General features: G+C 39.2%; 1 protein-coding gene across 1 annotated transcript in view; it reads left to right on the top strand.

Annotated features, from left to right (window-relative positions):
* Positions 1-5,536, top strand: part of ZNF391 (zinc finger protein 391) — a 7,461-nt gene extending 1,925 nt beyond the window's left edge. Inside the window, exons 2-3 of the mRNA XM_012638595.1 lie at positions 3,455-3,562; positions 4,308-5,536. Of these exons, the coding sequence (XP_012494049.1) occupies positions 4,386-5,462 (1,077 nt within the window). The 5' untranslated portion in view covers positions 3,455-3,562; positions 4,308-4,385 and the 3' untranslated portion in view covers positions 5,463-5,536. The remainder of the gene's footprint in view (positions 1-3,454; positions 3,563-4,307) is intronic.
* Positions 5,537-12,518: the final 6,982 nt, after the last annotated feature.

Below are 12,518 nucleotides of genomic sequence, written 5' to 3'. Positions count from 1 at the left end.
GCCACCATGCCCGGCTAATTTTTTCTATATATTTTTAGTGGGCCGATTAATTTCTTTCTAATTTTAGTAGAGGCGGGGTCTCGCTCTTGCTCAGGCTGGTCTGAACTCCTGAGCTCAAACAATTCGCCCGCCTCGGCCTCCCAGAGAGCTAGGATTACAGGCGTGAGCCACCGCGCCCGGCCCGTATTTTGGATTGTAGCACTTACAAAAGTTTTGTAAGAAAAGTCAAGCAAGTACTAGTAGTGATGTTTTATAATGTGAGACCAGGCTTTTTGGGAAGATGAATGACTTGCTCAGGGATAAAGAGCTTTGAGTATTGACAGGTGCTTTCTGTTTTGACTCTCAGGAAGAAGTAAGGGGAACTAGTGCCATACTCTCTTTGAACTCATACCCCATGTGAGGAAATTGTCGAAGAGGTTGAATCACCTAAAGAGTTTAGAGAGAGTTTGGATTTCGCCCAGATCTGTCCCCTTTATCTTTTATCATTAAAGATAAACTTTAAACACAGACTTGTATCTGTTTTCTTTGTATCTGGGAGGAGGTGGGATTACTTTTGGGCATTCATTTTACCTCTTAATCCTTAGGGTTGAATTCAACTGGCCAGATGGGGACATTATTAGACCAGTGATTCTAGCTGCCTTCTGACCTTTTCCCAGCTCTTCCTTTCACCAAAAAGAAAGCCAAGGGGAGGAGGAAAGGGGAAAAACAACTGTCTACCTCTATCCCACATGAATTAAGTGTTCTTCCCTCTTTTCTGAAAGTTTGTTATCTTGTCAAGCAAAGACACATTTATTTCTCTTTTCATAGAACTTCCCTTCTTAGATGAGTTTGCCAAAATTTTTCCAAGTATGGGACTATTCTTTATTTGCCTGCTGAATCCCTTTAATACTTCCTCAACACTCTCTCACTCTAATTCATCAGTAGGTGATTATCACAGCTTTACTGGCCTATTTCTTGAGTGGTTTCATCTGAAATATGGATCTTGGGCTCTTACATGAATCTGGGAATTCGAAAAAAAAAAAGTAGATTCATTCTAGTCTTATCCCCTTCGTCTACACAGATGGTTATATGTCTCAGAGGTTGGGATCTAAAATTAAACTACTGGGAATCAGATAGCTTTGGACCAAATAATCAAGTCCAACATTTTCATTTTACAGATGAGACATGAAACCAGATTGGTTATTTTCCTCTCTTTTCTATATAGCTACCAACACAGCTATGACCAAAATCCAGATTACCTGATCAAAGCTTATACTACCGGGCTTCTATCTGATGTTTCATTGAATTGTGCCAATGATGCCATTTGCACTTCAGTGGGGGCTGAAGAATTCAATCCTTAGGCTACATAGGGTTTTTAGCGTGGTTGGGATTTACAGCCTCTCAGAGATTACCTCCAGGAGGTGGTCATTCTTTAAACTCCCACAGCACTCTGAAGTCAAGGTCATGCAGATATCCTTCTGGGACCAAGTTTAGTTTCTTGGCTATTTAGGGGCTCCAGGAATGGAAAATGTGACTCAGGTATTCTTTCTCTGACTGTTGAGAAGCAGCGAGTATAGTATAGAGAGTTCATGAGTCCAGGATTTATTACTTGGCCTTGGGCCAAATTATTTAACCTTTCTACAACTTAAGTTCTTCATTTGTACTGTGAGAATGATAATAGTACCCCTCTCTCAGAATTATTGTGAGGATTAAATGAGTCAATATTCATAAAATGCTTAGAATAGGAAGACCCAAAAAAGGGCCATTTCCAGAGACTGCACTTCCAAGTTAGATTTCTTTCACAGGTCCCTTATTTTTAGTTAGAAACTTTCCCCAGGGGAATTTCTATGTGTCTACTGTATGTGTCACATACACAAAAACACATAATGCATATAATGAGCTTATTTGAAATATAAAAACACTACATTTTGAGACTCTTGCACTGCACATTATATATACATTAGTTGATTATAGATAATCTCATATCAAATTGGCACAGTTTAACAATTATTAAGGTGTTTTTTTTTTAGAGACAGGGTGTTGCTCTGTCACCCAGGTTGGAGTACAGTGACATTATCATAGTTCACTGCAACCTTCCAGGAGAACTTCTGGGCTTCCTCCCACCTCAGCCTCCTGAGGAGCTAGGACTGCAGATTCACAGCACCATGCCCAGCTAACTTTTTTATTTTTTTATAAAGGTAGGGTCTCACTATGTTGCCCAGGCTGGTCTTGAACTCCTGGCCTCAAACAATCTTCCCACCTCAGCCTCCCAAAGTGCCAGGATTACAGACATGAGCCACCACACCTGGCCTATCATTAAGATATTAACGAGCATGAGATTGAACCCTAAACCTCTAATGGGCCATATCCTTTGAACTCTGTCCTAGTTCTTTCTCTGTTCAGGATATTTTGCCTACTTTTAAGTATCCCATGTTTTAATGGATCCAGTGAGACAATTTGCAAAGATCTTCAAATTTCAGATCTTCCTGGTTTCACTTTGCCTCCAAAAATATAAACATTTCCTAACCATATCTATTCTCCAGGATGGAATTTGACAACCCAAAATAAGTCACTGAGGCAAATATCTCAATCAATGGAGGTTTATTAAGCCAAAGTTGAGGACACGTCTAGGAAAAACACAAACTACAGACAAATGTGTGGCTGTTTTTCTGAAGGGGAATTCGGAAGTTTCAGTATCTAAGGGGAGTAGGGCATACAGAAAGGAAAAAAGAAAGCAAGGGGTGGGTGGGTAGTGAGACAAAATGGTTACATTCTTGTGAGACCCAGGAAAATCTACATATTACATAAGGTGAATGTTAGAAGAGAAAAAGGGAGTGAAAGAAGCATCGATTATGTAGATGTCCCTGCGTAAGTGGAAGAATGTTGTTGTCATGTCTTGTCTGTGTTCTGCACCTGGGAAGATAAACATGTAATTCAGTACAACAGACTTTAATTGTAGGAACTAGAGTTAGCCTGTAGACCTCAAGTTACAATCTGCATGTCTTTGCTCATGGGAGCCAGCAGGGAATTTTCTTAATGGGGAATGATCTGTGGGGCCAACTTTACAAGTTGAATGAATGGTCCCAGCTAGCACTTTGTTCAAGCAACCTAGAGGGTGTTTCTCAGGCTGTTTTTGGACATTCAACTTGTAAAGTCATATGAAGTTATTAAAATACAAATACTGGGGCCCCATCAGATTTACTAAGTCCAAAGCAAGGCTAATTATATCTGGAGTAACAGTTTCCATAAGGGAGGGAGTGAGTGTGTGTGTGTGTGCGTGTGTGTGTGTGTAACCTGTCTTCTGGAATTCAATTTTAGCCCTGTTCAGTTACCCATTTTCTCCAGCCTCTCTTGCCACAGCCCCTGTGAGAGTTCATCCTAACTTTTCTATAGATAAAATCATTGAAATTGAGCTTTGAATAGTTCTGTGTCTTCAGCACCAACAGCCTTCTGTAAAATCATTTCTAATCTGCAGGAATCCAGCATGCAAATTGGACTTGATCACCCAGTTGGAGGAATAACAACTGTAGATGCTGGATCTTCAGGGAACAGAAGAGGGGAGTTTCTAAAAATACATGTATAGGTAAGTGGCATCATAAAAAGATGACCAATTTGATATTTAGGAGACAAGTTCTAGTATAACCCCTTGCAATTCACTGAGTGACCTAGGCAAGTTACTCAATCTGTTTTCTATCTGTCAGATGAGCAAGTTCAGCCTAGATGAGCTCTGAGTTCTGTTAAACCTGTGATACTCTGTGATTGTAGACTTCTTTAGATAAATACCTAAACTAATCAAAAGAAGGGTTGGGGGTCAAATGGGGATAGCAATGTGGTAGTTATCATTTCTGAAATTCTTGTTCTTTCTCAATGCCAAGAAAATGGTTGCATTCAAGCTTGATAGAGTCATCCTTTTTGCTTTTTTTCCCCTTCACTTGAGAGTCTTTACTCTTCTCATCCTTCTCCTTGCTTTCATATTCCATGACTAATCAGCTACAGTAATAGGTCATTTTACCTTTTAATCCCCTACTCTGCTCATCAGCAGGTATATCTGTTCACTTCCATTTTTTGGCTTAGCATATTACCCATTCCTTCCTGCCATATTCTGTTGATGTCTCTGTGTTCACCATGCCCACTACAAAAACTGCCTCTTATCTCTTCTGGCTTTGTTCACTTCTCTTCCACCATCCTGCCTCCCACTTTTTTTTCCTTCCCATATAAAGTTGCTGATGTGCATGAATTGCATATTAGTTGTCTTTTTCTCTGCTGGTTTATTTTCCTTGCTCTCCACACTAGAAGCAGGTGACATCTGCACTTTAAATGTCTTCCAGATAGGAAGATTTGAACTGAACCAAAGCATCAACGCCAATCATGATGTTTCTGAAGAATTAGAGTTTTCAGGGTCAGCAATGGAAAGTCTCAGAGGGAATACTTCCCAGGGTCCTACAAATGAAGAAGCCTATAAAAGTGAGGGCCAGTTATCAAGGCGGACAAAATGTCCTGCACAGAAGAAATCATCTTTTGAGAAAACAGCAATCAGAAAAGTGTCAATGACACTCAAAGAAATTTTCACTGGGGAGAGAGGTCCTGAATCCAGTGAATTTAGTTTAAGTTCAAACCTTGACACACAACAGAAGATTCCAAAGGGAGATAGATCTTCCATATCTAGGAAAAACTCCAAAGACATTTCAGACTTAATTAAAGACCAAAAACTCTTCCCACAAAAGAAACTTTATAAATGCAATGAATGTGGGAAAGCCTTTGGTTACCAAACAGACCTTCTTGTACACAGTAGAATTCATGGTGGAGGAAAGCCTTTTGAATGCAATGACTGTGGGAAAACTTTCAGCCGAAGTACACACCTTATTGAACATCAAAGAACTCACACTGGAGAGAAACCATATGGATGCAGTGAATGTGGAAAAGCCTTTAGTAGAAGTACACATCTTAGTCTACATCAGAGGATCCACACTGGAGAAAAACCATATGAATGTAGTGAATGTGGAAAAGCCTTTAGCCGAAGCACTAACCTTAGTCAACATCAGCGAACTCATACTCAAGAAAAGCCTTACAAATGTCATGAATGTGGGAAAGCCTTCAGTGACCGTTCAACCATAATTCAACATCAACGAATACACACTGCAGAGAATCCTTACGAATGCAGTGAATGTGGAAAAGCTTTCAGTTGGATCTCATCTCTTATTGAACATCAGAGAACGCACACTGGGGAGAGCCCCTATGAGTGCAGTGACTGTGGGAAAGTGTTCAGTCGAAGCTCATCCCTTACTGAACATCAGAGAATCCACACTGGAGAAAAGCCCCATGAGTGTAGAGAGTGTGGAAAGGGCTTCAGTCGGAGCTCATCACTTATTATTCACCAGAGAACTCACACCGGAGAAAAGCCCTACAAATGTAATGACTGTGGGAAAGCCTTCAGTCAGAGTTCAACTCTCATCAGACATCAGCAACTTCACACTAAAGAGTAATGTGTGAGCTTTTATTAATGTTAGCACAAAAGCACATACACATAACCTCCCACAGCTGAAAAAAATATATATATATAAAAGAGATGACTTTAAAAACCTAACATTCAATCTAGTATTCTGAAGGGCTCCAACGTTAGATTATACAACTATCTGACACCTTGCAGTTTCTCACCTTGTCCCATGAAACTTGGGTCCCAGAACAAGCAGTGAATCCTTTGTTTCTCAACCACATCAGCCCCTTCGCATAAAGAGGAAATCCTTTGTGTGTGTGTTTTCATATTTGCTGACTCCTATAGCAGAAGGGAGGGACCTGGCTTCAGGCAGAACTAAAAATTTCTCAACAGTTTGGAATAATAGTGTGGACACAAATTCAGTCTCTTAACTTGTAAAGAAAGATTTTTCTTGTCTTCTTCTTTCCCCTACATTTTTTGCTGTAGCATTTTTCCTTAAAGTATAACCCACAGTTTTACTAATGTGCCTAACTAATCCTAGTGTTATTGTATCTTATCTTTACGAAGAATGTTCTGAAAATTTTGGAGACATTTAATTCCTCCATGATCTTGAAAAACATTGCTTCCAGTTGCTGCTCTGTTTTTTTAAAAAATCTTTTCTTTCATTTACAGACTTCATGGAACCTATACCCTCTGGCTTTGACTCTCACCCATCTTGGAAAGCTGATCTCTCATGGACAAACCTAGTGCTACTGCTCAGTCTTTTTCCTACTTGACATTTGCAGAGTTGGCACTTTTGGCCACTGTTATGCCTTACAACTTGAAGTTATTTAGGATCCATGATTCTGTGCTGATCCATACTTTTCCTACCTCCCAGCACTTCTCTGGTTTGTGATTTGGGGCAAAGGTTAGATTAGAATAATCTCATTTTATCAGGTTATAATACTTAATGTAATACAACTATATTATAAGCTTCTAAAAGACAGAAATCTTGTTTTTGATTCCCATAAAACATCACAAAGTGCTGAGTGGACACTAAATGTCCTGTAATTATTGCTTGCTGATTCCTCTTTATCCTCTGTAACCAGTCGGCTAGACTTTATTTGAAATGGCTTAATAATTGGTTACTTTCTATTTCTACTGCTGCTGCCAAGTTCTTGGTACCTTGGGCCTAGATTACTAAATGCATCGTTGTTGCCTTTGTCTCCCTGTCATTATCTAGCTCCTTACTAAACTACTACTTTGTTCAAAAATAGTCCAGTTTCCCAGTGTCCTCAGTAAAAACTTCAAACTCCCTTAACTTCAAGGCGTTTCACAGTTGGATCTATTTATTTACTTCCTATCACTTCCTAAAACAGAGACAGTGCATGTGGGCAGGCCTATCCTTTGTCCCTACTATATCTTCTTCTCACACTTGGTTTCTTTTTAGACTATTACATGGCACCCTTTTCCACATCCTGTTTCCTTCTTTGTATCTCCATAAATCCTACACTTTTTAAAAGGCCCTGCTCATGTCCTGCCTCCTCTGTGATACTTTCAGTCCCTTACCTCCTTAGAAATCCTTTGTAGTACTTGTTTGCATTATCTCCTGCATCAGACATTTTTCTGTTTTCAGGTTCTTTTTTCCATAAACTGTTTTGAGTTGGAAATCATCTTAAATCTGTTAAAAGCCCGATCTAATACATAGTACAATGCAGGCCTGGATTCTATTTTAATTGAAACTAGAAGGGTTTAATTTAATAATATAATCTCTTTAGTCTTTTGAATGGTGATGTAACCTCATAGAATTTTGGCCCATTTTGTCCTGCCTTCAATTATATGCATAACTAACTCTTTGGATGTACTCCTTTTGAGCTCCTGAGATGCTGGCCTCTTGGCAATCCACTTCATGGGATTGTTATAAGGAATAAATGAGTTTATTCATCAAAGTGATAAAAGGGTGTCTGATACATAGTAAATGCTCAATAAATGCTAACTGTTACGATTCCAGTGCTTCACATCTGCCTGTAGCCTTTCACTTCATCCTCTGCAAGGTCTGTAACTCCATTACCAGAAATGGAAAACTAGAATCACAATCCATTAAATTAGAAGGTAGTAAATATTCTATAGCATGAGGAACCTGAAAACATAAGTCATTTTGCTGAACAAGTTCTGAGAAGTATTCTATGACTTTGGCAACTGCAGCTCCTACTATTAAACATTTTGGATATGCCATGGCTACTGGATCCAATTGCAGGCTGTAATATGCTACAGGTCTATTTTTTCCTCCATTTTCTTGAGTGTGGATACCTAAAGCCTGATTATGTCTTTCATGGACAAGCAATGTGAAGGATTTAGAATAGTTGGGGAATCCTAATGTGGGTGAATTTTTCAAAGCCCATTTAAATTCAGTAAAGGCCTCCCTATATTTTGTTTTCTAAGGACAAGATTCCTGAGTGCTATTTTTAGTTAGTTCAAAGAGTGGAGAACCCAATAAAGAACAATTGGGCACCCAGGACATACAATTATTTTGCAAACTCAAGGAATCCTCTGAGTTGTCTCTTAGGCATAGGTCTAGGATAATTCTAGATAGTATTTAATCTTTCTGGAGATAGAAAGATACCTTTTTTAGATAAATCATGACCCATATAATGTACTGCCTCTTGTGAAAATTAAAGTTTATCTTCAGAGGCCTTATGGTCTTTATTTCCTAGTTGTTGTAACAGATAACAGTCGATTTCTAAGTCCTCTTTACAAGAAGAACAAAGAAGCAAATTGTCTACATATTGAATCAAGGTAGAATTTCTGGGAAATACAGGGTTTTAAAATCCTGCTGTAAAACTTACAAAAAGTATAAGGAAACTTCATTAAATTCCTGAGGCACTACTGTCTAAGTATACTGATCATTTTTCCAAGTAAAAGCAAACAAATATTGATATTGTTTATCTACAGAAATAATAAAAAAGGTAGAACACAAATCCACTATTGTGAACCACTTAGATTCAGTCAATACCCTTGCTAGCAAAGTGTTTGGATTTGGTAACACTGGAAATCTTGATATTACAACTTTATTTATAGCCCTAAGGTACTGTGCAAATTTCCATCCCTCTTCATGGGATTTTTTTGACAGATAAGATAGAAGTGTTACAAGGACTACTGTATGGAAAATTAGTCTTCAGTCTATTAGGTCTTCTATTATTGGAATGAGTCCTTGTATTGCTTCAGGTTTTAGAGGATACTAAGGTAATTTAGGAAATGCCATGAAAGGGTCAATTTGTATTTCAATGGTCTCAGCATTTAAAATTTTTCCTACATCTGTGGGAAAAGATGCTCATAAAGTATCAGGAATTCCAGACAGATCTGTGACATGTAAGATTCCATGGAAATTATTGGTTTCTTCAGGGCAATCAGTTTGGCCCTGGAGGACACATAATGTTTCATTGTGTAATGGATCTAGAATTATTATTACTATTATAATAATGAGTATCTGGAGTTATATCTTCTGAGGAAAAATTTATTTCACCCACAAGTTTGGAGAGCAGATCTCTCTCTGATAGATTTATAGGGGTAGTATCAAATAATAGGAAGGCATAATTTTTGGAAAAAGGACTAAGGATAACAGTTCTGGGCTCCAAGAAAGAGACTCTTTGAACTTGATTAGAAACTCCCTCCATGAGATATTTTCATTACTCCAAGGAAGTTATTCAAGAAAGTATCATGGTGGGGTATAAAGTAGAAAGAGTTGCTCTAGTATCTACCAACACAGTACAAATTTCTCCATTTATTTTAAGCTTGCTTTTCCCTTGTTAATTTAAAGGAATCATGAGAAGTAGCTTCCTACGCAATTCCTCAGACCCTTGCCAATGTTGAGAATTGTCAAAAGTATATGAGGTTTATTCTAATTTTCTCTTATTCAGAAGGGGACCCTTTTTCCCCAGTGTTCCCTCTGTTTATAGTAACAACGGGCATCTCTATCAACAGGGGCAAAATTGGGAGTAGGTTTCTGAAAGCTAGGTTGAGGTGTCTGCAACTGTTGTAATTTTAAGGCTGTTAATTTGTTTACCTAATGGTTCCATTTTTGGTCTACAGTCCTTTCAAAATGTTGTGCTAGATGTTGTAGTTCTTTTAGGGGAGTTATCTCTCATTCTAATGTACATTTCCTTAGTAGTCACTTATTTCTGTGTGCAGTCCATTAACAAAATGGGCTGAGAAAGCGACTCATCATTTTAGCCTTTAAAGCCAAAGTATTGTTTGAACACTTCCTCTAGGTAGATTCAGTAGTCTGCAGAAGATCCATTCTTTTTTTATTTATAAGATTGGATTATAGTTCAGTCTATTCTCATGGGGAATACTTCAGGGTTATCTTCTAATAACTGTTGGCCTGTTTTTCTGGACTTCATAATCCCTCTTTGGAGGCATGCCCAGTAGGATCTTTAAGATCTCTAGTTGGATTATCTCAGCAAGCTTTTTTCTAGGTATTTTCAAGCATCCCCTGTGCCCACCATCATAAGAACAAATTGATATGTATATAGGGAGCCCCGAGTCATATACCTCTAGAAGAATTTTTGATTTTTCTTTAAACTTGGTTTGGTCCTTTTCAGGGTCAGGGAAGCCTTATATAATAGCTCAAGGTTCTGCATGAGAACAAGGTTTAAATTCAGTTGTTGCAGGTTCTTCTGGTTCATTTGAGGATCTGATTTTTATGGGAAGCTAGTGTTGTGAGAGTTCAGACAGGAAGGATAAGAGATCAAAGGGTTAGTGGATTCAGAATAATCAGATAGTAGAGTGTAGAGAGGAGTTGAGGGGTTGGCAGCAGGGTCTGTAGAGTCAGTCTGAGTCTTAGGCTTTAATTTTTCATTAGCTTACCATAGAGATTCTATTAGAGAAGCTATTTTTGAATCATTCTGTCTTTTGAAAGCAGTTGCATGAAAGAATACATTCCATTATTTCTGAGAGGTTCAAGATCCTCTCTTTTCGAGGGTGACCCTAAGATGAACTATTTTGTCTAAGTTGAAAGTTCCTCAAAGTGGCTACTGCAATTCCAAATTGTCCTTTGTAAAGTTTAGCCATTTTTCCAAAAAGGTACAAGATCTTGATCCATAGTGGGTACAAGTGTAGGAAGCAGGGGGTTTTGAGAGAGGTGGGGAAAGAGTCTTAGAATCAGGTGGAATCAATCTTTGCCTTAGAGTACCTAAAGCAATTGTATTTACAGTGAGTCTGGTAGGTAGTTCTACTACTGTCTAGAAACCCAAGGAATCACAGATTTCCTCCCAATATAGACATAAGGGTGACCTATCAAGGAGCTTCAACAAAACACAGGTATCTGGCCGGGTGCGGTGGCTCACGCCTGTAATCCTAGCACTCTGGGAGGCTGAGTCAGGTGGATTGTTTGAGCTCAGGAGTTCAAGACCAGCCTGAGCAAGAGCGAGACCCCATCTCTACTAAAAATACAAAGAAATTATCTGGACAACTAAAAATATATAGAAAAAATTAGCCAGGCATGGTGGCATGTGCCTGTAGTCCCAGCTACTCGGGAGGCTGAGGCAGGAAGACTGCTTGAGCCCAGAAGTTTGAGGTTGCTATGAGCTAGGCTGACGCCACGGCACTCACTCTAGCCCGGGCAACAGAGTGAGACTCTGTCTCAAAAAAAACCATATGTATGCACAGCAGTTGGAGAGCTCAAAGTGCAAAAAGAGCAGAGTTCAGATCCAAGAGAGACTTATCCTAGAATCCTGTAGTCACCAAGAAACCAATAAGTGTAGTAAGATCCATAGGTACTGGTACCTGATTATTCACTGGTCTTGGTGCTTGTCAGCGGTTGTCTAGAGATCCTACCTCTGACACCAAAAACTGTCAAAAATAAAACCAGATTAAGTTGAAATTTTTAGTTTACTGTGCATATTTAAAAAAACAGTTCGTGAATGGGGAGACTTCAAACCAAAAGTGGTAAGAAGCTTTGCTCACAACAGTTTTGGTGCAGCTTATAAAGTGTAAATGAAGAAGTACATTGATCTGTATTATGACTGGCTCTTATAAACTTTCATTCCTCTTAGGGAAAATAGAGCTACATAAGCTTTTCTATCTGTAGCTGATTGTTTCATAATTGTGCTGACAAGAAAGAAAATCTTAAGTTTTGTTATGGAAATCAAGATAGCTTAAGTGTCAGTTATGTGTTTGTGGGCAGTTGGCCTAGAGGTATCTCCAAACCATGGCCTCCATTTTGAATTTTCTTTAGCACTGCACAACTGATTGCTCCCAGAGAGCTGGATCTTACCCATGATTATTCTTTCAGCAGATTTCTTCTGTGAGGCCCAGGTGAGAGTTCCCAGTAAGTGTCATGCCCTTGGCCAGAAGGAAGACTGGCAAACAGTGGTATCAACTAAATGGAACTTTCAGTGGTCTCTCTTATGCTCCTAGATTTGCCCTTTGAAAAGAGGTAGGAGCTGGGTGCAATGGCTCATGCCCGTAATGCTAGCACTTTGGGAGGCCAAGGTAGGTGGATCACTTGGAGTTTGAGACCAGCCTGAGAAAGAATGAAACTCCATCTCTACAAAATAACATAGAAACGTTAGCCAGGCATGGTGGCATGTGCCTGCAGTTCCAGCTACTCGGGAGGCTGAGGCAGGAGGATCATTCGAGCCCAGGAGTTTGAGGTTGTAGTGAGCTATGATCATGCCACTGCACTCCAGCCTAGGTGACAGAGCAAGACCCTGTCCCAAAAAATAGATAGATAGATAGATAGATAGATAGATAGGTAGATAGAGGTAGATACAGGGAAAATACATAAAACACCCATGGGCTCATGTTCCAAATCTGCCTTATGACAATAAGTGATCCTGGGCAAATCATTTAATCTCTCTGAGGCGTCTTCCTAAAATGTACAATGTTGTTAAAAGCATCTTCCCTGCCTACTTCACAGGGGTGTTTTGAGGGGAAAATGAAATGACAGGAAAAGTCTGTAATGAGCTGTAACAATCTGTAATGAGTATATAGTGGGCTGGTCACAATAACATGTTATTGAGGAGCTGGCTGTGATTCAGTGGACTCGGTTGGTAGGCTGAGCTACTCTACAGTTGGTTTGGGAAGTCCAAAGAGAAAAGGACTCTTACTTAAGTTCTGAATTAGA

Source organism: Propithecus coquereli, unplaced genomic scaffold (genome assembly GCF_000956105.1).
Source record: "Propithecus coquereli isolate 6110/MARCELLA unplaced genomic scaffold, Pcoq_1.0 Scaffold131, whole genome shotgun sequence".
Taxonomy (NCBI): Eukaryota; Metazoa; Chordata; class Mammalia; order Primates; family Indriidae; genus Propithecus; species Propithecus coquereli.
The sequence above is the reverse complement of the archived record's forward strand: the minus strand, read 5'-3'. Positions and strand labels throughout refer to the sequence as shown.